The following is a 23,483-nucleotide window of genomic DNA, read 5'->3' as shown; positions in this document are numbered from 1 at the left end:
CAAAACATCTGGAGGGCTGCAGTTCGGGGATACCTGCCCTAGAGACTACTATACAAATCTCTACACATAGGCATATTTCCTGAACCAATGGGAGGGTGAATGACTCAGCAAATCATACACCCGGCATCACTGGTGTTGCTATGGTAACCCAGTGCACCTGGCACCCTTATCTCAGAACCTCCAGGTATGGGGGATGTGCTTCCCAAGACATGAGCCCAAGCACTGTGTAATTTAACCCATTGTTCAAATTATGCCAACAGTAAGGACCGTTTGCTTACTGCTGTTATTAATTTGAAGTAGTAGCGGGGCAGCCTTTGCCCACCTGGTGCCCTCCAGACTTTTTAGGACTACAACTCCCACTGGTCCAGGCAGCACAGCTGACGGATAGGAATGATGGGAGTTGTGATCCAGCAACATCTGGAGAGCCACAGGTACCACATCCTTCATTCATCAGGAACCTCCATGTGCTCCGTCCTGGAAGAGGAGCAACCACCAGTTATAAGTCTTTCTGTTGTACTCCTAGAAAGCTCCTTCACCACCCCAATGGGAGGGCCGGCTCTAATCTCTCTCCCTTTCCCTTTTTTCCTATTCAGGTCCGAAGGCCGAGGCAGCTCCCAACTCCCCCGGCGTGCTGTCCGTGCTGCGGCACATCCCGCCTCCGCCTCCCCCCAAGAACCCAGCTCGGCTGATGGCGCTGGCGCTAGCCGAGAGCGCCCACCAGGCGGCGCTGCAGCAGAAGCGCCAGAAGCAGGCTAGTCGTGGGCAGCGAGAACCCCGGACACATTTCCGACGCTCCCTGTCGCTGGAGTGCAAGGCGGGAGAGGTGACGAGTGGAGCGCGGGCGCTCTACTCCATGGTGCGCCCCAGTCCCAAGGCCCCTGGTCCCCCAGCCCTGCAAGGCCAGGCCAGGGGCAGGAGCATCGGCAGCCAGTGCCGCAGCCGCCAGGGGGGAAACCAGGTGAGGGCCTTGTGGGTTCTGGAAGCGCTGGGCTGGGATGAGAACTTACGAGGGCTCCTGAAAGGTGGAACACTTCTCGGACATAGCGTATTTTTTGATAGACTTGATATTTCCACCCCAGTCCTTAATCGTGGCCCCACCTCCCTTGCTTTTAATCTCTCTCCAGGTGCCTCTCAACCAGGCGTCGCCCCCAAGCAGCTCGGATTCCTTTTCCCCCTACCGGAGGGTCCTTGCTGACCTCGCCCAGAGAGACCACCCGTCGCATTCCTTCTCGGATCCCTACCACCTGTCCTCCCCGTCTCCTGCCTCACCAGGTGCCTACAGCTTCCGCCACCAACCACCTCCCCTGTCTGTGCCCTGCCCTGCCCCCCGCCAGCCCCTAGACACCTACCCCTTGCCCAGCCAGCCTCTTGCCCCACCAAAGCCCCCGCCTCCTCCGCACTTCCCCTTAGCCGCAGGCCACTTGCCCCTCAAGAGCAGGCTGCCTGCTTTCCAGGCCTACCTCCCGGACCACCAGCTCCGGCACCACGGCCGTTTCCCGGCCTCCTCCCAGGTGGGGGTCAACGGGACCCCCCCTCCTCCCCAGCTGGAGCACGAGAATCTCTACTATGAGATTGTGGGGGAGCCGCCTGCATACCCGGGCCTGGCACGGCCCTGGCCTTCCTGCCCTCCCCCGGAGTACTTGGCCACCTTCAACGCTTCTTACGGGGTTTTTGAGCGGCCGTGGCGCCAGCCCCTCCTCCCTCCAGCACCCTCCTCCCTCCAGCCCATCTTAAAGAACCCCCGGGCGCACGCCCAGCCCATGCCTCCCGTGACGGCCCGCCAAGAGCCCATCTACGTCAACATACCCTTCCCTGAGCCCCCCTCCACCACCCCTCCGCCCTCCCCACCACCTGAAGCAGCACACCCCCGGAGCCATTCCGACCCCGGAGCCCCCCAGTCTCTCTTACACCACAGCAGACCTCCGTTGCCTCAGAAGCAGAGGCTCGGCTGGGGGTATCCCACCACGGGGCAGTACCGCCACCTCATGGATGCTTTGCCGTGCAGCCGTACGTTGTTGCAGCTCTACCGCCCGCCTCCGGCCTGCTGGGGCCGCTCCCCCTACGGCCCGGAGCCCATCATCACCTACGACGGACCCCCTGCTCACCCAGGGAGCCAGGCCTCAGCACCCGCCTCGTCTCTACGGAAGCTGGATGAGTCTCCACCGCAGTACGGCAACGTGGAGAGGAGGGAGGGCTCTCCATCTGGGTGCTACCTGGGGCCCAGCTGGACCGTGTACACAGAGGGCCAGACGCACAGCTACTGCTGAGGAGGCCGCGAGCCTTGGATCCTCGGGGCTGGGCTCCGGGTCCTTGCCCCCTCCTTTTCCCCACCGGTGTTTATGGAATTATATTGTGGTACTGTTTGCTGTGGGGAGGGCGCGGGGGGAGGGGATGTGGGTGTTGAAAGGAAGGATGTGTTGCTATAGGTCCCAGGAACGTTGTGCCCAGGCCCCTCGCTGGCTGCTGCGCCTGCCTGTTTCGAGGACTGGCCTGTGGTTTTTGTTTTGAGAGCACAGAAATCTCCAAAGGCAGCTTTGGCTCCTGCATGATGTCCCCCACACTTTGACCGGCATGACATCATGGCAGAGCCTTTGATCGTATCGTTTCAAGCCTCTTTTTCGCTGTAATGGCTGTTTTATGTTACGCTCCATGCTACATCTCTCGTGTCCCTGCCCCCCCCCATCCCCACTGCCAGCAGTGGATTCCTAGCCTCTCCAGAGGAGGTCCTTCATCCCCAGTGCGATGGGCACAGTGATGTGGCTGAACCTCACCCCTGGATGACGTCACCTGGTTTGCTTTGGTAACGCTGCCCCTAAGACATCGCCGGCAGGTGATGTCTAGGGGAGCCGAATAATGAGGCTGTCTGTGCTCCTGGAGGTGCAATGCCCTTAGCTGACACAGTGGGGCGCTGTTCACTCAGCTATGCTATTGCGTGACATCGCTGGGTGATATCGCAGGCTCTTTGAAAGCTGGGGGCGGATGCCGCACCGATCACTCCCCTAAAAAAAAGAATCGTCGGGTATTTCGATCCAGGATGAGTTCTAACTTTTTAACCGTTGTTTTAACCCCATTAAAACATTAACAGCACCCACCCACTCCCCTTTCTCCTGCTTTCCCAGAGATGAAGCCAGTTCCTGGCAAGACAGTAAGGCACAAGACTCTTGGCTTCTTACATATGTGCCAGGGGGTACAAGGGATGGTTTCGTTAGAGCAATGTGACCAGGCACTCCTGCAACCTCCTGCTTCCTGTTCCCAGACCATGTGCTTGTGGCTTTCAAGCCAGGCAGACTGTGGCGTCTCCAGAAACTTCAGGGATGGCAGGCGGGCAAGGGGAAGGTTGGCCACGCATTTGTGAGTTTACTTAGGATTGGAGGGTCTTTGTATATCGGTTCGCGTGTGTGGGTTTGTTTCTTTTAGTGGAAGGTAAGATGCATGTGTGCTTGGCATGGGGTGCTTATGTAAATTTGTGTGTGTGTGTGTGTGTGTGTGTGTGTGTGTGTGTGTGTGTGTTTGGGTTTGTGTGTGCCTGGGAGGACATAGAGTTGGGTATCCATGTCTATATGGTATGTGTGTTGTGTTGTCTGGAATTGGTGGGCGTGTGTGTGTGTGTATGCGTCTGTGATGTTTGTATATATTTCACGGGACAGTATTTTAGGTATGTGGGGTGGGAGGAAGGAGGGAGGGGAATCTATGCCTTATTCCCCTTTTGACCAATCACACCTTGACGCAAAGGGCACAGGTGATAAGCCCAATGCGGTTCCCACTCCACAAAAGCACTTTTATACGGCCTGTGGGCTTCTTTGGAATCCTCATGATTCCTTTTTTAATTTCAAGAAAGAAAAACAATTGCTGATGGCAATTCCTTCCCCCACATCACTGGGGGGGACGGGAATACTGCCTGAGCGCGATGCAGACAAATTGCACATGCATTTGGGTCCCATTGATTTCAATCAGAGTGAAGCTGAGCATGTGGTTAACTCTCCCCCACTGAACTCCGTGCGACCTCAAGGTCATGCCCCGCTTTTAACTGCCTGATCCTACTGCATGTTTACTTGGAAGTCAAGTTGTACTTGGCTCGATGGGACTGACACCAGAGTATGTGCACATAGGATTGCAGCCTTTTCGAAGGGTCTGGGTTCCCTCGCGAGGTTTGGGATCAGCCATATCTGGATCTTGGCCACCCCAGCTGGCTTGCATTCTCTTGTGGTGAGATCCAGATCCTCCCTCTACATTACCAGGCACCGGCCATCTTAAAGCAGATGATACTCGTATATGCATAAAATGATATGCAAATGACTTGGAAATAATTCTCCACCTCCAATATGGTTTTCAGCGTGAAACATGTGCCCTGACTTAAGCATTTCGGATCCAGGACTGATTGACAGTTGAACCTTTTGTTTTAACTGCAGAAACTGCACTAATCTTGCCCTTTCTTTCTTTCTTTCTTTCTTTCTTTCTTTCTTTCTTTCTTTCTTTCTTTCTTTCTTTCTTTCTTTCTTTCTTTCTGTACTACTGCTGTGGCAATGACTTTCAGACTGCCCCAGGTCCTTTACCCTCTTATATATCCTAGGTTTACATAGGAACAGTTCGTTGCAGGCTGTTTCTTGTGTTGCATTGCAAACGTGTGAGTACATTCCGAAAAACCTAGTGTCTAAAAACCCACGTAAAGCATGGTACTGGAACTGAAACCAGTGGCCCTGGTCTGTGTTGGGGTGGAAAGTCTTTGGGAGTTTTTGCTGTATATTTATTTGCTACGTGGGCACAGCAGTCCTGTGGCCCCTTGGGAAGGGCACCCCAGAGGTCATGGGAGTCATCTGTTTTCCATCTCCAAGGATGGAGAGATTGAGAGAGAGTTCTGAACTGGGGAGGGTGTGAACCAAAGGAAGTCCACCCCAATACCCCACAAAGAAGAGAATAAATTACACCAGCTCCGTAGGGATGGGGGAGAAATTTGATTCACTTTGTGTTTAGAGCCAAATCTATCAGATATGCTCTTTCCAAAACAGTAGGAAAACCGAAACATAAAAATGAATACATTTGTGAAAGAGACATACAAAAATGCATTGAATTAGGATAAATTGTTTGCAGAATTGTGTGTAATAGGGCTTGTCCACACATGCAGTTTTCCCGTGCCTAGAAAGCACATTTTCCACTTGCCTTGCCATTTCTCCTGGGGAAAACCTGCTCTTCAAGCGTTGATCTGAGCAAACATCAATCCACGGAAAACCCAATTGATGTTTGCTCTGATTCGACCCTAAAGAGTGGGTTTTCCTGGAGGAAAGTGGCGGGACAAGTGGAAACCGCATACAATGATTATTCTTGGAAGAAATCAGCACTAACATGCTGGTGAATTTTCACACATGGATTATTTTCAACTTGAAAATTGCTGAACAAATGTGGAGAACCGAATTGAAGACTGGAGAAAACGAGAAATGGAGAGAACCAAAATGGACAGATCTTTCAATCTCTTGCCAGTTCAGGAGCTGATGTATTTTACTGCTTTTTATTTCACCTCCCCGGAGTAATGGGAAGGAAATGGTTAAAAACAAACAAACCAAAAAGCAGAAAAGGGCGAAGGTGCACAGCAGGACCTCTCCAATCTCATTTCTGTCCTCTGTGTCACAACCCAGCAGGATGTTGGATCAAGCAAAAAAAAAAAACCCTGCCTTTAGTCCTGTCCCCCACAACACAGAGCCTTAGGATTGCAGCTCGAATGTCCAAAATTTGGGGGATGCTCATATTCACAAGAAAATGCTAATAACCCAAGATGACTTCTGAGAGTGCCCGAATACACATTTCAGACACAGACAACTGCTGATAGCTCTATTTAGATGTGTTCTAGCCATGCACAACTTTTCCCTGGGCCTGCCAATGTGCCTATGTAAATGTGACAAAATTTTGGGCGTTCACAGCAGGATCATCATAGAAATATATACCTTCCATGGGAGATCAAGGTGCATATTGCTGTTCCGACTTTCTGGGCAATTGGATTGTAGATGTAGGTGCAGTTTCTGGGCGACCACTGTGCCTTTCAAATATAATGTTCTGTGCAACCCTTTAAGATGATTCCTGACCTGGGAGACTGACATATTCACTTGTACATTTGGCAGGCAAATGGGTGAGGCCTGCTTTCGCCTGGGCCCGACCTGCAGCAGAGCGAAGTGGTATTTATTTATCAAATAGGCTATCCAGATGGTTTGCAACCTATTTCTGAGACGGCAAAGCGGACTGTACCACCACAGAAAGCAGGTGGGATGTGTCTGGGGTGTCCCATTTTTGTAATAGTCTCCTATGTGAAAAATCAGGGTGGCCAAATGCTAAAGAGGAAGAGGGCTCCTGCGCCTTTAAGAGTCGTGTAGCCAATTTCAGCATGTGTCGCTTGCCACGCACAACTCTCTTGCATTGCATCTGGGCACTCTAATGGAAAAATTGTAAGTAGAAAGTAGCACAATCGAAAACAGGCTGTGCAAGAAATTGCCTCCCTGATGCGCCGGTTTTCTTCCTGCATTTCATGGGTAAGCATTTAACAACGGTATTTCCCCACTCATGGCTTGAAGTGGTGCAGTTATCTCACTCCCCTTGGCATTCTACCACCTCGTTTTGCTGCATGCATGCATGCAAACAAACACCAAGAGATTGCTTCCTATTGTTTCCTCTGTGCGATGTCTCCCAGGGTCTGACATCAAAGGGTTCTGGGGAGGGGAAGGGGCAGTCCCACATTCTCTGATGCTGTGAAGCTGTCACTGCCACGTGTGTCTGTGCCTGTGTTTCTAAAGGCCAGCATTTACTCACTACCCTGATGTGCTGCATCCTTCTTTTCGGATATGAATCGACCTCCCTTTCTTCCTGGACTCTTGTACTAAATGGCTTAAAACAAAACCAATTAACAAATAAAGGCAAACTGGCAGCTTGGGCATGTGGTCTCTCTGCTTGCAAGGAGACGGATGGGACGAAACAGGGCTTGTGTCGCTTGGAGTCGTGTTCATCATCATAATCTTATTACTGAAATTTATATCCCACGCTTCTCTTGAAGGAGCCCAGGGTGGAAAAACACACCAACAGTACAATACAATTAAAACTTCTAAAAACAACCTTCTAAAAACCAGTTGAAAGCCTCCAAAAACAATCACGTATTCTCGCAGCTTATAATTTCAGGGTTGCCAGATCTTTCAGCCACCAAATGCATGGGTAAACAGGAATGTTTTTAGATTCTTCCTAAAAGTTAGGAATGTGGGAGACAGATGAACCTCTCTAGTGAGGCTATTCCACAAACACGGAACCACCACCAAAAAGGCCCTGTCATGGGTCACCACCAGCCATCTGCTCAGATGACATACCAATCCAGAAGCTAGACACAAACATCCCTTTCTCTTTAGAAATAACCTAGCAGACACAAGAAACTCCTGTCTCCACCCAAATGCAACCAGGTCCAATATGATCTGGTGACTAAACCATATGACACCACCCACACATTTGCACCAATAGTCTAGGGATGTCAGTGGTACTTGGCCACAGCTAAATTTTGCTGTCAGTTTCATCCCTTAATTCTGGATGTTGAGGGTGAAATAGGAGGTTGGTCATAGTTGTTTCTTACACACCACCAAACAGTGAGTCTAAGTGGTGGGTTCCTCAGCTCAACATCTATTTCACTATATATGGTGAGAGGAGTAGGCCCAATGATGACCAAAAGTCAAGGCCATTTCCAAGGGGAAGAAGAAGGAAGCCATGCCATCTCCATTCCTCTTCTTTCTTGTGGATGACTTCCAGGATTTGCCGTCTATGTGCCCTTGGTAGTTGGTGGTTTTTGTTTTGTAATGTTCAACACATGCTCCTTCATGTCTTATGAACACCTGTTATTTTTAGAGCGCGCCCAGATGTTTCCTCTCTGGGCAGTTTCCCAGGTCAACGGGGATGAATTTTCATGCTGTTTAAAGTTTTGTAAAGTCTGCTGGCTAGTTTCATATCCAGAGAGAGCTTTTTATAGTATCTTTTAGCCTTTTCACCCATCGCAGTCATTTATTATTTTTATTATTATTTTAATGAAGAATGTGTGTTTAGAACATAGACGCAAGAATGCAACACATCTAAAGTGCGTGATTTGCCCCAAAGAACCCAGCGAACTGTAGATTGTTAATGGTGCTGGGAATTGTAGCTTCTCGAGGGATAAACCACACTTCCCATGATTCTTTGGGGAAGTCATGGGCTTTAAATGCCTTAATGCCCTTCCCTACTTTAACCATCTATTTGGCACAAAATGAGCTCTGATGATACAGTGCTGTACGTCTTTACTTACCCATCCAGCCTTGCTGCAAGCTGTGAAGTGGCTACCAAAGAGTGACATTAGAAAAACAAATTCTACAACTGGAGGACTGATTCACACATGATCTAGACCAGTGTTTCCCAACCTTGTGCCTCCAGATGTTTTGGGACTACAACTCCCATCATCCCTAGCTAGCAAGACCAGTGGTCAGGAATGATGGGAATTGTAGTCCGAAAACAGCTGGAGGCACAAGGTTGGGAAACACTGATCTAGACAGCCCTTCCAGGAAGTGACCTGGAAGTTCTAGCACCGGTCTTTGCAACCTGTGATAGCAGGTTCACACATGCCCATTAACGGTAGCTGCCGCAGTCACCAAATGCAGAATACATGAGGTGAAACCCAGTTTAAAGAAGCCCAGGGTGGCATTCTCTGATTGCCCTCCCTCCATTTTACCACATTTATCAGCCACATTGTGGTTTAGGATAAAATATGGTGTTTGCCCAGGGTCACCCTGTGAACTTTGTAGCTGGCTGAGAGGGGCTGAGCCTGTGGTGTATGCAGGTTTGGTGGTGCTTGGGATGAAAGTGGGCCCCCAGCCAGCACAGTTCCTTGGCAAAGACATGTCACAGCATCTATCCTGGGAAAGTAAGAGAGGAAAAGGAATTTGGAAAGAGGTAATCGAGTGAGTCATGCCTCTTCCCTCAGAGGGATGTAGTTTTCTGCTCGGGGCAGGGAAGGGAGAAGCAAAAGAGAAGGGAAGAAATAATATGACCATAAGACCAGTCGTACAGTAAAGTTGGACATTCATTTTGCTAACTTCAATTTCAAACTGGGAGTAGGTGGGACCTGGCTGGCTCCAGTTTGGTACATTATCCCCACCCACTTAGGTTTACTCTTTTTTAAAAAAATATTTTTTTAATTGAGTGCCAGGTTATGGTTTAGCTGAAGGTGGATAAATAAGGCTGTTAAATCTGTGTGCTGTGATGACTAGGGATGTGAAAAAGGCATCGTTTTCTGTGCTCTCCTATGTTTGTCACATGCACCTGTGCTTTTATTCTGCTGCAGTTCTGCTGACAAAAGCTATTGCTACTCATCTTGCTGTCTACTGTGGTGGGATTTTACCGTTCAGTACAAGTGAAACACAATGCAGATCTGTGCGCACGCACACACAAACAATTAAGTCTGATTTGCAGATTGAAAACAACAATGGTGAGTACCAAACCTATTCCTTGGTTTGCTTTCCATTCTGGACATGCCACAAATAAGCAAACCTTGGCAATTTTTGCTACCATTTCCACTGGAATTCTCCGACATCCCTAGGGGTGATCTGGCTATACAATTAGGTGGTGGTGGTGGGAGATCTATTGCTGCCGCTATTGTTAGAGCAACTGGAAATGGAAAGCCCTTGCTGATCTACTGCAGATCACAGTGAGATCTGTTAGTGGATCCCCACCTACCTTTTGCTGTCCATTTCCTCAATCACCTTCCAGTAAGTGAGCAAGCCAGATTAAATGCCATAGTTCTCAAAAGAGAAAACACACACACATACAGAGAGAGACAGACAGAGAGAGACAGACAGACAGACAGACAGACAGACAGAGACAGAGAGAGTACCTTTTCTGGATTTCAAATATTTATTATACATTTTTTTTAATAAAAAAAGTTTCACAAAAGAAGGTTTGGAAGATTCCTCCAAAGGACATGAGTGACAGGATGGCAGAGTTAAAGGTGTCCAGCAGGGACATCAGCCAGCCACAGTCAAGTTTGTGGGGAGCAAGTCAGCCTTACAGAACATGCTATGGTGCAGTGTGACTATGGAAGGAAACCATGGAGGTTCCTCACAAAGATGGATCAGGATGCCGTGCCCTGCCTGGAGGTGTAGGAAGAGGGCTCCATCATAGGGCAAATTCAGCTTGAGCAGCTGGGTTCCCTCACATTGTAGTGTAGTGGTATATAGCCAGGAGTACAACAGGGCACTGTGGAAGAGAGGACAACATATGACAAAATTGACTGCAACTCACCCTCCCTTAACCATGTCATTACAATTTCTTTTGCACCATGCTTACCTGGCACACCTTTGGCCCTCCAGAAGTTGCAGAACTACAACTACAACTCTCTTCCCTGGCAATTGGCCATGCTGACTGCGGATGGCTGGGTTGTAGTTCAGCAACATCTGGAGGGCCAAAGTTTGGCCACCCATGTTTTAAGTCGTCTTCTAAGGAGTTCAAGGTGGCTTGCACAACATATTTAAATATAGGATCCTGTAACCTATCACATCATTTCTTTTACACATAAACTGTCAAACATGCATGCAATATCATTTTAATCCTGATGGTGAACCAGAGATGACCAGGACGGGCGTCTCTTTTTCAAATAACAGGAGAAATAGCAGGAATTGAAACACAATGAAAACAAATGCAATTTGAGTTTAGGAGTTATTAAGCATTCCACATTACAGTACAATGTGAAGGAAATCTTTGTGCAAGCAAATCAGGTTGAGTGGTGAGTAAGTAGGTTGTGTAGAGAAGCCCACTGACAATGAACATAAGAGCTTTGATGGATCAGGCCAAAGGCCCTTCTTAGTCTAGCACTGTGTTCTCACAGTGGTCAATCAAAATGCCACTGCGAAGATTGCAAGCCAGGCATGAGTACATCAGGACTCTCCCTGATTGCAACCCCCAAGAACTGGCAATCAGAGGCATATGATGACTAGTTGTGAACATTGGCAGCCCCATCCTCCATGGTCTAGTCGTCTTTTTGAAACCACCCAAGCTGGTGGCCACCACCACATCTGGTGGCAGCAAATTCCTTTCACCTCCTCCCCAAACAAGCCCTTCAAGTTAGGACTCACCGTGAGCATGAGGATAGCAAAGCCGAACCAAGAGACTCCCCAGGCGTAGCTCTGTACTGCATGCTTGATGTGCTCAAAGCAGCCCTGAGGAAGGAAGGAAGGAGAGCCAGTGAGATCTTCCCTGACGAGGAGATGCTGAGAGTCCCCCGGGGGCTAAAAAGGAGGGCTGTCTTGACCTTGAGAGGGAGACTTCGCTCGTGCAGACAGTTCTGTACTTCTCATGAAGATGCCCAGGAATGGGAGGCAACTTCAGGAAGGATGTTGAGGACCACAGTACCTGAGTGTTGATGTAGTCGATGTGACCCAGTCTGCAGCCCTCTTCGTTGATGATGACAAAGTTGCGATCACGCTTGCAGCAGTAGAAAGGCCAAGGGGCCACCACCTCAGGGTACCTGCTCCTGAAGACCGAGGTGTAGTTCACCCAATCCATGGGATTATTGGCGCCACAGCACTTTTGCTGGAGGTGGAAAAAGCATCCCAGTTAGTGTTAACACCTCGTACTGCAGTAGCTATTTTGGCAGAGGACCCCTTGCTTGTTTGCTATGCCTTCCCTGGCTGTTATTATTTATTGAATCTGTTAGTCGCTTTATCTTGCCCAGGGCAACTCAAAGCGACTTCCAACCAAACAGACAAAAAAAACTCCACATAGATACATTTCTTCTTGGTTTTAACAAAATACATTAAAAATATCCCTTCCACTTCTAAAGGGCCACAGAGAGTTAAAGGCCAAAGGCCTAGTTATAGAGGAAAGTTTTCGCCTGGTGCCTAAAGATATATAATGATGGTGTCAGGTGAGCCTCCCTGGAGAGAGCATTCCACAAATGGGGAGCCACTACTCATTCTCATGTTGCAACCCTCTGGACTTCTCTGGGAAGGGGCACACGGAGAAGGGGCTCACGTGATGATTGCAGGGTCTGGGTCGGTTCATATGGGGAGAGGCTATTCTGTTCAGGCTTCTTAGAAATATCTGAGGAGGGCTGCAGCTCAGAAGAAGAGCAAATGTCAGTCTTCTCCAATCTGGTGTCCTCCAGGTTGTTGGACTACAACTCCCATCAGCCCCTTGTCCCAATGGTCAAGGATGATGTGAGTTGTAGTCCAAAATGTATGGAGGGCAGTCGATTGCAGAAGAGCTGACACACATTGTGTATGCAGATGGTCCAGATGCAATCACAGAAGTTTTCAGTGGAAATGATCAGGGGATGGGAAGGGAAATACTTCTGTCCAAGGCCTAGGAGAGCCAAGGGTCTGACCCAAAGGCATAAAGTAGCTTCTTAAGTTCCTATTCAAGAGGGCCTTGTGCAAACATGAAATCAGTTTCCTAGCAGATCTAGATTTTGCATGTACATAGAGAATCACTGCCTTCAGAAACATGGATGTGCTATGTCCCGATGCTTCCATCGCTTATGGTAGGTTCCTGTATTAGGAGGTAGGCAGGAAGAAGATGATGTGGACCTACACCAGGGGTGGGCAACCTCCAGCTCTCCAGATGTTGATGTCCAACTCACATCAGCCTCAACCAGTATGAGGGAAGTGGTGGCCTAGGAGGGCGACAGGCTCCTTGAGGGATAGCATGAGACTCTTCGGTCATGGGTTCTAGCCCCAAATTTGGTGAAATATTTCTGCATTGCAGGGGTTTGGATTCAGTGACCTTCATGGTCCCTTCCAACGCTACAAGTTTGTGATTCCCCAGCCTCAGCATGCCAAGGCAACATAGCAAATTATTGTCATTATTAATATTATTAATAATAATCTATTAGCCTCCAGGAATGGCACAAGAGTAGGTTCTTCTGCAGGAAGAGCAATGCAAATTTCTACTTTGCCCTTCGGCCAGCCGCTGTCTGGAAAGCAGAGATTTCCCCACTCGGCAAGAAAACCCACGGCCAGAGGCAGTAACGCTTCTGAATACCAGTTGCTGGAATGGCAGTTTGTGCCCAGGTACTGTTTGTGAGTTTCCACCTGGTTGGCTGCTGTGAGAACAGGCTGTTGGACTAGATCGGCCATTGGCCTGATCCTGCAGGTTCCCTCTTACGTTCTCAGTTGCAAGATGGCCAGCTCTCGGCAGTTCTGCTCAGCCTCCGCCCAGAGGTGATAGGTTGGGAAGGGACATGTTACCTCCATCATGAAACGATCCCACATGCGGGTGAGTTCCCGGCCTTGGTCAGTGTCCGATGAGTAGAAGGCCAACATCTGTCTTGTTACTAGCTTGGAATTCGAAACCACCTTGGGTGGGGAAAGGAGAGAGAATGCTGGTCAGCCACATTCCCCAGCACCCACGTCCTTTCTTTACAAGACCCATATGTTCTGAACATTCTGCTTGTAAAGAATGTGGATTGTGTAAATGCATGGCACCATGGTTTCTGGCAGAGAAGAAAAATGACAGGCCTTCGTTCCATAAAATGATCATGGGGTTAGGAAAAAAAAGGATAGAAGGCAAAAACAAATCATAGGGCTTCCACCAAAGAATCCTGGGAACTGTAGTTTGTTCAGGATGCCAGGAATCTGTGCGGGGTAAACTCAATTTTCCTAGGATTCTTTTGAGGAAGCCATAACTGTTAAAGTGCTATAAATGTACTTCAATGGGTGGTATGGATGTGACCCTAGGTTTTGTTGGTTCTCTACAGTGAGAGAAACGGGATCACTTAAGGTGTTTAGTTTATTAGGCCAAATAGACTTTTTAAAAAATGTAACAGCCCTCTTACTTCTGATATTCTTCAAGAATATACACCCCTGGCTCCCATGGTTGCAGCCTAACTGGGACACATAAAAAGTAACTCCAACTAATTTAGCTTTACTTGTAAAAACCACTTTGGAAAGGCTTCAGCGCTTGCAATGCTAACTATCTGGACCATGGGCGTAGCCAGGATTTACGTTGAAGGGAGGGGGCAGAACTGATCTGTTAGTTAAGTATTTCTATTTATTTAGGGGGCAGCTGCCCCCTCTTGGCAAAGCCTAGACTCATAAGAGACAGTGGGCTGGTTCAGAGGATGCTTCAAGAGGACCAATCCAGTGCATTAGTCTCATCTGCGCCATCCATGTGGCAATGGTCCATCCAAATGGGCACTTTGCACTTATGCACAAAGGGCATAAGCCAAAAACTGGGTGGCTGTTTCTCAGATTAAAATGGTGACAAGTGCAATTCAGTTTGCAGAATGAAACCATCAATACTGACAGTATCTGTGGCTCGTCTGGGCTTTTCCAAGGAGGAGAACAAGGCCAGGAGGACAAACAGAGTCTTGGAGCTTGAAGGGAGGAAAACAAAGCAAAAACAAAGGAAAAGTCCGCCAATGAAATCTCAAAGGTCACATGTGGTTGTGTCTTGGGTGCTCGCTACAAACACACACACAGAAGACACACTGTAGATTAGCTAAGGGAAGGTTATTTCCCCCTCCCCAATCATTAGATTGATCATCTGATGAGCAGGGACTGGGTGATTTTTCCTCCTGATCATAGTGCTGGACAGAGCAGAGAGACTATCATTTCTCCGCTTAGCCCAGTGTTGCGAAAAGAATTAAAATTGTTCTGCCTTTGCTGGTGTTCAGCCCAGTCACCTTCCTGTGGTGATGCAGCCGCTACCTGAAAATTATGTTGGGGGTTAGTGGGCTGGAGATTTCCCACCCTGGGCTAAAATATGACACAGGCCCACCCTTTCTCTCAAACTGGACAGAGCCAAGTTCCCGCCAGCGGCAGGCACAGTTGGGCGACTCTCCCTGGTCTGCTTGTACTTACATAGTCACGGTGTGTGTAGGACGTGATGCAAGAAGCACACTCAAATAAGTAGACAACCAGGATCAGCACCAGATACTGAAGACAAGGAGAAAGAACCAGGTAAGCAGGTAGGGAGACTGCCGACCGCTAGGGCCTGAGCAAGCCTACCTTCCTTTCCCAAGGCAGAACGTGAAGGCTGGAGACAAAGAGGCTTCTGCGGGGTCCAAACAGAAGCTTTGAAGGTTTGATTCGAAAGCCCTGCTTGAAGCCACTGGTGCCAGCCCCACAACTCTCCGAGTTTTACATAGGGGAAGGTGGAACACACATCACGAACCACAGCTCTCTTCTTTCAAGATGCTTTCAGTTTTCCATATTGCCACCCATAGGAATCTTGCGCTCTTCCCACCAGAAGGAGAAGCGTGCCAAAGCTGATTCCATCCCTTGTCCCACAAGCACTGCTAAGGAATGGCAGGAGATTCCAGCTTGGGTGGGTGGGTGGGGTGGGGAAGATGAGCATTTGGTAAAGTCCCTTCCTGCTCCCTGCTTTACTCACCAGCAACACCATCAGGCGGTTGCCATTCACAAGGCTGATAATGCCAAAGACGCACACGCAGAAGAAGCAAAAGCCGGTGAAGATGGAGATCCAGGCACCTGCGTAGACATCGTCTTTGCCTGTAACTCCCATGATGGGGTAAACCTTGTAGGGATCAGCTGTTACCCATACAGACTCCGCGTAAAGCGCCAGTCCTGCAAGCTGTGTAAATATGAGAAAGCTCTGATATAGCAAGCTGCCTTGTGGGAGGTTCAAAATAGGAGCTGTAGCCAGCAAGGTATGGCTCAGAGTAGACCCAATGAAATAAGGGGCCTGCCTCATTAAATTCAATGGGTCTCCCCTGAGCAGGACTGGCATTGGATACAACCCTATTTGTCCATTGAGCCCAGTCTTCCCCAACCTTGAATCCTTGGATGTGTCCAGCTCCGATCCCCCCCAGCCATCATGGTCAAAGGTCAAGGCTTAGGGCCAAAGTAGAGAGCATTTGGGCTATGGGCTTTTGTGGGTGCCCAGATGTTGCAACATCTGGGGACCTGCAGAGGGAATGGCCCACAGCCCAAATGCTCTCCACTTTGATTGGCAGTAGCTCTCCAGCAGGCGTCTTGCCCCATTATCTGTTCCTTCAACCTTTTAAATGGAGATGTAGACGATTGAACTGGGGGCCTTTAATCAGCAAAGGAGGTGCTCCACCACTGAGCTATGCCAGCTCTCCTTTGACACAAGTTCTGCTAGCAGGGCTGTGGTGCCCCAGGTTAAGACACCAGATTCTAAGCAAAAAAAAAAAGCCAGGGGTTCCCTACAAACCTACAAACATGGTAGCTTCAGCACTCTCACCATGATGATCACATTGCCCATCACCAACAGCCCCACGACAAAAGATGAGCCCTTCTCCTCCATGTTTCCCAGCAAAGGTTCCTTGCAACAGCTGCTTGGGTTCTGCAGAAGGCGGAAAAGCACAAAAGGAATAAGGTGATTCCAAAAAGCCAGTGGAAAAGACTTGGGATTATGGTTCGCTTCCACCACTCCTGTCTCAGTTTGCATAGAGGAGAAATGCTTAAGCCAGCTTGGTCAGTGCTCTTTCCGAAACATCTGTACCCAACAGCGTGCAGAGATGGAGAAGATCAAATGGCAAGATTGATCTAAGGACCATCTTTACTGAGTTCGATCACACAGCATTTGGGATAAGAGTCTTTTCAACGTTGGCCATGATTATGGCATTTCCGACTTCTTGGGTTGACATGAGCTTTTGGGCTGAAATGTTGAGTTTTACTACATGTTTTATTTTGTACTCCATTCCTAGGAATCAATTTTAATGTTTCACTGGTTTAACAGTTTGTATACAAAAAGAAGAGAAGTAACTGTTTTCTATTTTAAGTGCGTCTGGAGGCAGGTAACTGAGCCAATAGGTATCGACTCAAATATGTAGGCTTTAGGGTACTCCACAATATTCCTGGGAACTGGAAGAGCTCAGGGCAGGATGCTAAACTTCCTTTGCAATGAAGGCACACCACTATGTTTTTACCCCAACGAAACAACTCAGTGGCCTTTTATCAAGGAACTCAAGACTCAGTTGACCTAAACTAGAACAGTTGCTACCCGTCTCAGGTGGGAGGGAGGGGACGGTACCTTTGACAGCTTGAGGGCCACAATCCCTTCTGGAAATCTTCCAAGGGCCACATACATGCTAGTGGTGGGTGGAGCCAGAGGCAAAAGTAAGCAGACCAATAAATGTAAACTTTACCTTTCTACAGTAGGCCAGTTTCTACACACACTCACACTCTTTATCTTCCACCCAGGCAAGAAAGAAGCATTCAAGAATTCATCCTAACCAGCAAAAACAGTTGAGGAGAAGTTGGAGCAAGGCCAGTGGGAGGTGCCCCAAGGGTCAAATAGAAAGGTCTAGAGCAGGGTTTCCCAAACTTGGGTCTCCCACTGTTTGGGGACTACAATTCCCATCATCTCTGACCACTGGTCCTGCTAGATAGGGATGGTGGGAGTTGTAGTCCAGCTGGAGTTTGGGAAACCTTGGTCTGGAGGATCAGATTTGGTGCTCAGGAGTGAACTTACCACCCCTGACCCATCTTGCACAGGAAAAGTGCTTCATGATAGGGAGCAAATCACAGTTCTCTTCAGCAGGGGTTGGGAACCTCCAGCTCAGGCTTCCATTTTGGGCAAGCTTTGAAGGACCGATCAGGAGCTTAAAGGGAGTTCCTGATGGTTCCTTTACTGGAGCAAAGCACACTCGGTTGGCCATTAGTTGGTGGTGGAGGAATGCACATTGTTCCAGGAGGAGGAAGCAGCTTCCATTGAAACAACTGTTAAAATGGAGGTGGTGGTGGTGGGGAATTTTTTAAGCAGTAGTTGAAAATTATTTCTCCCTCCCAGCATTGATCCTCAAACCCCTGAAAATCAGAGCTTCAAAGAACAATATCAGGCTGTTTGAAAGACCTTTTGCAAACAGTCCTGTGCTGCCTCCCGGACTCATGGAGTCTCCCAAGACATTTCAGAACCATTTAACCCTGCTTTTTCTAGAATGTGGGAAAATGAGGTTTCTAAAACGGTACCGGAGGCCTGTGTGCAATGCTCAAGAATGACAAATTGTGAAAAGTTAGGACAAATTTGAATTCAGTTGCCTGGAACTGCTTATAATACTGAAACTTTTTAAAAAGGGGAACCCATGCAGGCATCCCATGCAGCAAGGGTGCTGAAGCTGAGGTGGGTATGCAAGGATGCCAGGTGATGGAACCAGAATAATTTTGGTGGCCAAACAGAAATTCAGATTAATTTAAAATGTATCTTCATTGCAAACTTGTGTATCTTAAGACCTAACAGACCAGGGATTTGTATGATGGGACAGTCTTTTTTAGAAAAAGGAAAAAACTGCCCCAAATTTATGGATAAAGGCAGGGTATATATGGAGCCAAACAACCCAAGTCCTTAAGAGATTTGAGGGAAAAAGGAAGTTCCTGGCTAGGTCTGGTGTGTGTGTGGATTTTTTCTTTTTGGTCTGGGAGCGCCTGTCCCTCAGTTCTTGCCTAGCTGGCTCCACAAAGGGCAGGTCTAACTGGTGGAGTTAGCTATACCCTCAGGACAGCATTGCAGGGATTCCTGGCGATCCACATTGCATCCTCCAGAGTTGTTTTGCAGGGAGAGGAAAGTGAACAAGCGACTCAAACCTGTTATGCAGAGTACACATTGCCACACCTTCCCTCTCCAAGAGGGAAACACCAGTTTTGGTATTGTATGGCACCAGGGAGATGGCCATATGTTGCTAACTGTTGATGAGCCACTACAAGACCCCTCTTGATCTCCCTTCCCGTGGACTTGGCCTGGAGAGCTATCCTTGGACAGATATTTGTCAGCTCTTCAGTTGGAAGGCTGTCCTCTGCCACAGTAGGACACAAGGACACCTTACCTGGGTGCAATTTTGCAGGATTCTTCCTACATCCTTCTGTTTAATGGGAGGGGATGAAGATCAGAGGCCAAATACCATCTAATCCAGGAGTGGAGAAACTTCTTTATTCCAAGTGCCCTTCTGCGCAACCTTCCAAGGGTCATATGCCAGCAGTGGGCGGGGCCAGAGAGGCGTGGGTGGAGCGACCAATGCAAATTTTTACTTTTGTACAACAGGCAACCTTCAGCACTCTGTCCTCCATTCAGATGAGCAGGATCAGAGTTGAAGGGCACCTTCCAGTCAAGCCAAAGCACTCAAGGTGTGAAGGAGAGCCAGTTAGGTTCTCCACCCTGGATCCAAGCCAAACAACTTCCAAGCATTACCAAGGACCCAAGACATTTTGGCACCTGAGGTGAACTGCAAAATGCCTCCCCAACCTGTGAACAAGCGGGGGAGGGAAGATCTATGCTGAGAACAAGGGGTGGTGGGGGTGGAATCAAATCAACCTGACCCAATGGTTGAAGTGGGAATCAAAGGTCATTGCAGGGAGGGGACAAGGCCTGCTCAGAGACATCCCAGATGTTGTTGTTGTTGTTGTTGTTGTTGTTGTTGTTGTTGTTGTTGTTATTTATTCCCCAGCCACTCTGGGCAGTTCCCAACAGAATATTAAAAACATGATAAAACATCAAACATTAAAACTTCCCTAAACAGGGCTGCCTTCAAATGTCTTCTAAAAGTCAGTTGTTTATTTCCTTGACATCTGATGGGAGGGCGTTCCACAGGGCGGGCGCCACTACCAAGAAGGCCCTCTGCTTGATTCCCTGTAAACCTAGTTCTTGCAGTCAGGGAACCTCCAGAAAGCTCTTGAAGCTGGACCTTCTTCAGGTATACTGGGCCGAGGCCATTTAGGGCTTTAAAGGTCAGCACCAACACTTTGAATTGTGCAGATAGGTGCAGACCCCAGGAGACCCCAGAGGGCAGTCCCCACCACCTTCTCCCTAGAGTTGGGAGGAGCTCAGCAGTGCCCCCTAGTCGCTAAGAGGCCACTGTCGATGTGGCATGGGTGGGGGCTGCCAAGGAGGCGGCAGGTCCATCCTCCAAGGAGCATGCTGAAACCTTTGCGGCAGTCAGTTCATCTTGCCAAGAACTAATAGCCCCAAATCAGTACTGGGTTGCAAATGGATTTAAGAATTCTGGAGGTACTTGCGTTCTGGCTAGAAGCATTTAGTCAAAGAGTTGCCTAATTAGCTTGAATCTATTATTTGAAACCCAGACTGCCCTCTTTACTGAGAGAGAGTTTGAGGCTGTTCGCCTTTATTGTTCTTCTTGTTATTTATTAAATTTGTGTTCTACCCTTCATCCGAAGATCCCAGGGTGGTTCACAACAGAAAAACACAAAATGAGAATACAAAATACATAATAAAACAAAAACAAATAAATAACTCTTTCCCACAAACATGTTTCAAGAGCCATAGAATGTTAATCAGCCGAATGCCTAGTTGAAGAGAAATGTTTTTGCCTGGCACCTAAAGATACTGTTTCTCTTCGAAGAATACAGAGATGCCAAATGAAATTATGTACTCAAGGCATGACCATCTTTATATCACCTAAACAGGAACCAATTGACACATTTTATTGGCATTTTAATGTTCAGCACCTGGAAATTGGTAAATATTGGCTATTTTCATTTCAGAGGCTTTTTGTGCATTGTGCAGTGTAGTCAGTGTGTGAATTTTAGCTGGAGAGAAAGGTGGTTTTGTAGGCCATTTTTTTATCTTAAAAACAAACGCCTTTCCTGTGTGTTTACTCTGAAGTAAAACAAATTGTGCTATATGGTGTCTACTCTCAGGCAGTAATTGCCTCCTAGGTTCTCTTGACTGGTTTCATGTTCCAGACAGCTTCTCAAAAATACGCTACATCACCATATACCATCATTTCAATGGAAATTGTTTGGGATATATTTTATCAACATAATAAGCACTGAACCAGACGTAGAACATTTAAAGGTGAATTTATGCTTCTTCAAACCAATATGTGAAGTGAACTGCAGGCATCCTTCAAAATTCACACTTCTCATTTTTTTCAAACTTAAGTTCACTTCTCCGTGTCAGTTTGCGATTTGATTTTTTAAAGTCTTCATGAAAATTCACTGGCAATTTCCCCCCTAATATACCAATTTTTGCATGCAGTTTTGCAAAACAATCTCCCCAAATATAATGCATTTCTAAATGTTATTTTCACTAACAGATGCAATTTTCGTGCACATTTTAGCTTGGTATATAAATTTATTGAATGAGAATTGAATATTCTCCACCCCCATCCTGAGGTATAGCCTCTGTTGTTTTTCTTCAACCCTCCGTACCACAGACCTAGCACTTTGCCACAAGCCTCACACTTTTGCTGCGTATGAACTATACATTTAAAGCACATTGCTTCCCCCAAAGAATCCTGGGAACGGTAGTTTGTTAAGGGTGTTGAGAATTGTAGTTCTTTGAGGGGCAGCCTACTGTTCCCAGGATTCTTTGGGGAAAGCAACATACTTTAAATGTATGGCGTGTATAGAACCACACTCCTCTCAGCCACCTGGATGGAAACTGATGGCAAATCTGAGGCACAAAAGCACGACTAGGGAGAGATTTTGCAAATATAGGCGCACACCTCCTTTGTGTGAGACTGAGAAGGTTAGCTGGATTGCAATAAAGCCTTGTTGACCATTTCTGGAAGGAACCATTTCATCGCACAAATGAAGTGGAGGCAACTCAGCTAAAGAGATCAGCTGCATCTTCCCCACAAAAGCTTAGTCTTGAGGTGCCACAAGACTCCACGGTTTCACCTGCAATGGCTACCGCTCTGGAAGGCCACTGCTATCAGAAGGCAGTCACCACTGATAAGAACTCTACACACATACCCTCTAAGTGTCCCTATTTTCCAGGGACAGCCCCCGATTTACAGAAGCCGTCCCGGTTTCTGATTTGATCCCGGAATGTCCCACTTCTCCTTAGGACATCCCTATTTACATTGGAGAAATGTTGGGATGTCCCCATTTTCACCATAGAAATGTTGGAGGGTACATACATGGAAACAATCACAGCTCTTCAGCTTGGGACTGCAGTTTTGAAAGGCAGCAATGGGCCCCTTTCCATCCTCAAAACCTCCCAGCTTACAGCCTCCACTCACCTGTTAGCTGCAGACAAGCCACCTGTATCCTGTTCTGCAAGGTGCAACAATCTTAAAGCTGCCCTTTATATATTTGCCCAGGCAAAGTGGGTAGGGAGTGAGGGGGGGGGTCAGAAAACTGGACTGGATTTTCTGGATTGGAGGCAGGAAAGACCAGGAGGGAAGATTTTACCACCTGTTTTCTGCCACTCGGTTGGTTGATGCCCCACCCAGGAAAAGGCTGACTGACCAGAGCTATTGCATAGTTGGGTCCTCCAGGTGGTTAGCTGGGGACGGGAATTTCCCTTGCAAGGAGCCTTCGAAAGCTTGCAAGGCACCCTGGCAGACAAGCAGAGTGGAAATGAAGTTGTGAGGTTCATTTTTTTAAAGGGGTTGAGGTTGATCGCTTTTAGTAATAACGTTGTTTTATTATTTGGATAAAAGCCCTGGCTTTTATTTATTTTTTCTCTTGAGTTTTTAAGCAGGGAAGATGTGTTTTTTGTGTGTGTGTTCGTTGCAATCTGCCTGGAGCATTTTACCTTTTTAATAGGAAAACGGGGCAGGCAATTCAATCAATCAATCAATAAATGTACATACCTATTTGCAGCCACAATCCAATTTAGGGATAAGTGCAACTCAATCAGCAGTTTTGAAAACCGCATTTATTTTTAATGGCCGTCAGCTGAATCTGAGCATTGATTTGAAACAGCAGATTATGGGTCTAATCCAAAAAATACTTGTTAGAAGACCCCTATCCCCCCCCACCTCACAGAGCTATAATTCCCAGAGTTCCCCGGGAAGAGAGATTGATTGTTGACGGTACCTCTTGTCCTTTACAACTGTTTGCCCCTGCTGCTCACCACCTCTGCACTCTGTACACATTTGAAGAGCTTTGAGTAGGATGGGACGTTGTCCCAGTTCTCTTGGGGTGATGCTAAAACCACCTCATTTTTTTTTCCAGCAGACGTAAGTGAGTCTGGTCAAATTTGAAGCAAAACCATCCCACTCTATACCCTGCCAAACAGAGGATTATATTTGAGGAACGTGATGCGAATACTTGATGACGTCTGCTCATGTCCATAGTAAAGTTTACAGACCCTCCAAGTGTCCCTATTTTCCTGGGACAGTCTCGGATATACAGAAGCCACCCCAGTTGCTGATTTGATCCCGGAATGTCCCACTTTCCCTTAGGACGCCTCTATTTTCATCAGAGAAATGTTGGGGGGTATGGAGTTATGTTACCCCTGAGCCAAGGAGATAAGTAAGCTTTAGAAGATACCTGAAGACAGTCCTGTATAGGGAGGTTTTTTTATTGTTTAATGTTTTATTGTGTTTTTATATATGTTGGAAGCCGCCCAGAGTGGCTGGGGCAACCCAGTCAGATGGGTGAGGTATAAATATTAAAATTATTATTATCACGATTAAGGAATAGGAAGTCCTTGTTTTCATCGGAGAAATGCTGAAGGGTATGAGTTTATACTGCAATAAATAGACTAACCCAGAGGTTCTCACACAGTGGTCCTTGTTGCATGGAAGCAGAATGGATAAAAGTACTTGGCCCTGG

At 47.6% G+C, this 23,483-nt stretch overlaps 2 protein-coding genes across 4 annotated transcripts in view; one reads left to right on the top strand and one right to left on the bottom strand.

Annotated features, from left to right (window-relative positions):
* Positions 1-4,115, top strand: part of ARHGAP33 (Rho GTPase activating protein 33) — a 45,833-nt gene extending 41,718 nt beyond the window's left edge. For both annotated transcript variants that reach the window (XM_060275707.1, XM_035117984.2), the window contains 2 exons: positions 594-958; positions 1,125-4,115. In XM_060275707.1, coding sequence (XP_060131690.1) covers positions 594-958; positions 1,125-2,267 — 1,508 coding nt within the window. In that variant the 3' untranslated portion in view covers positions 2,268-4,115. The remainder of the gene's footprint in view (positions 1-593; positions 959-1,124) is intronic.
* A 5,760-nt stretch (positions 4,116-9,875) lies between these two features.
* On the bottom strand, positions 9,876-22,147 carry UPK1A (uroplakin 1A). 2 transcript variants are annotated; one of them, XM_035117988.2, is made up of 8 exons: positions 21,941-22,147; positions 16,204-16,305; positions 15,370-15,570; positions 14,838-14,912; positions 13,224-13,331; positions 11,389-11,568; positions 11,112-11,195; positions 9,876-10,236 (listed from the first exon to the last, which is right to left on the bottom strand). In XM_035117988.2, the coding sequence occupies exons 2-8, from the start codon at positions 16,264-16,266 to the stop codon at positions 10,192-10,194; spliced, it is 756 nt and encodes a 251-aa protein (XP_034973879.1). In that variant the 5' UTR covers positions 16,267-16,305; positions 21,941-22,147; the 3' UTR covers positions 9,876-10,191. The 2 variants fall into 2 exon arrangements, with proteins under 2 accessions (XP_034973879.1, XP_034973877.1); XM_035117986.2 differs by lacking the exon at positions 21,941-22,147 and adding an exon at positions 18,785-18,806.
* Positions 22,148-23,483: the final 1,336 nt, after the last annotated feature.

This window comes from Zootoca vivipara, chromosome 6, assembly GCF_963506605.1.
Source record: "Zootoca vivipara chromosome 6, rZooViv1.1, whole genome shotgun sequence".
In the NCBI taxonomy this organism is placed as follows: domain Eukaryota; kingdom Metazoa; phylum Chordata; class Lepidosauria; order Squamata; family Lacertidae; genus Zootoca; species Zootoca vivipara.
This window is presented reverse-complemented; position numbering and strand designations above follow the sequence as displayed.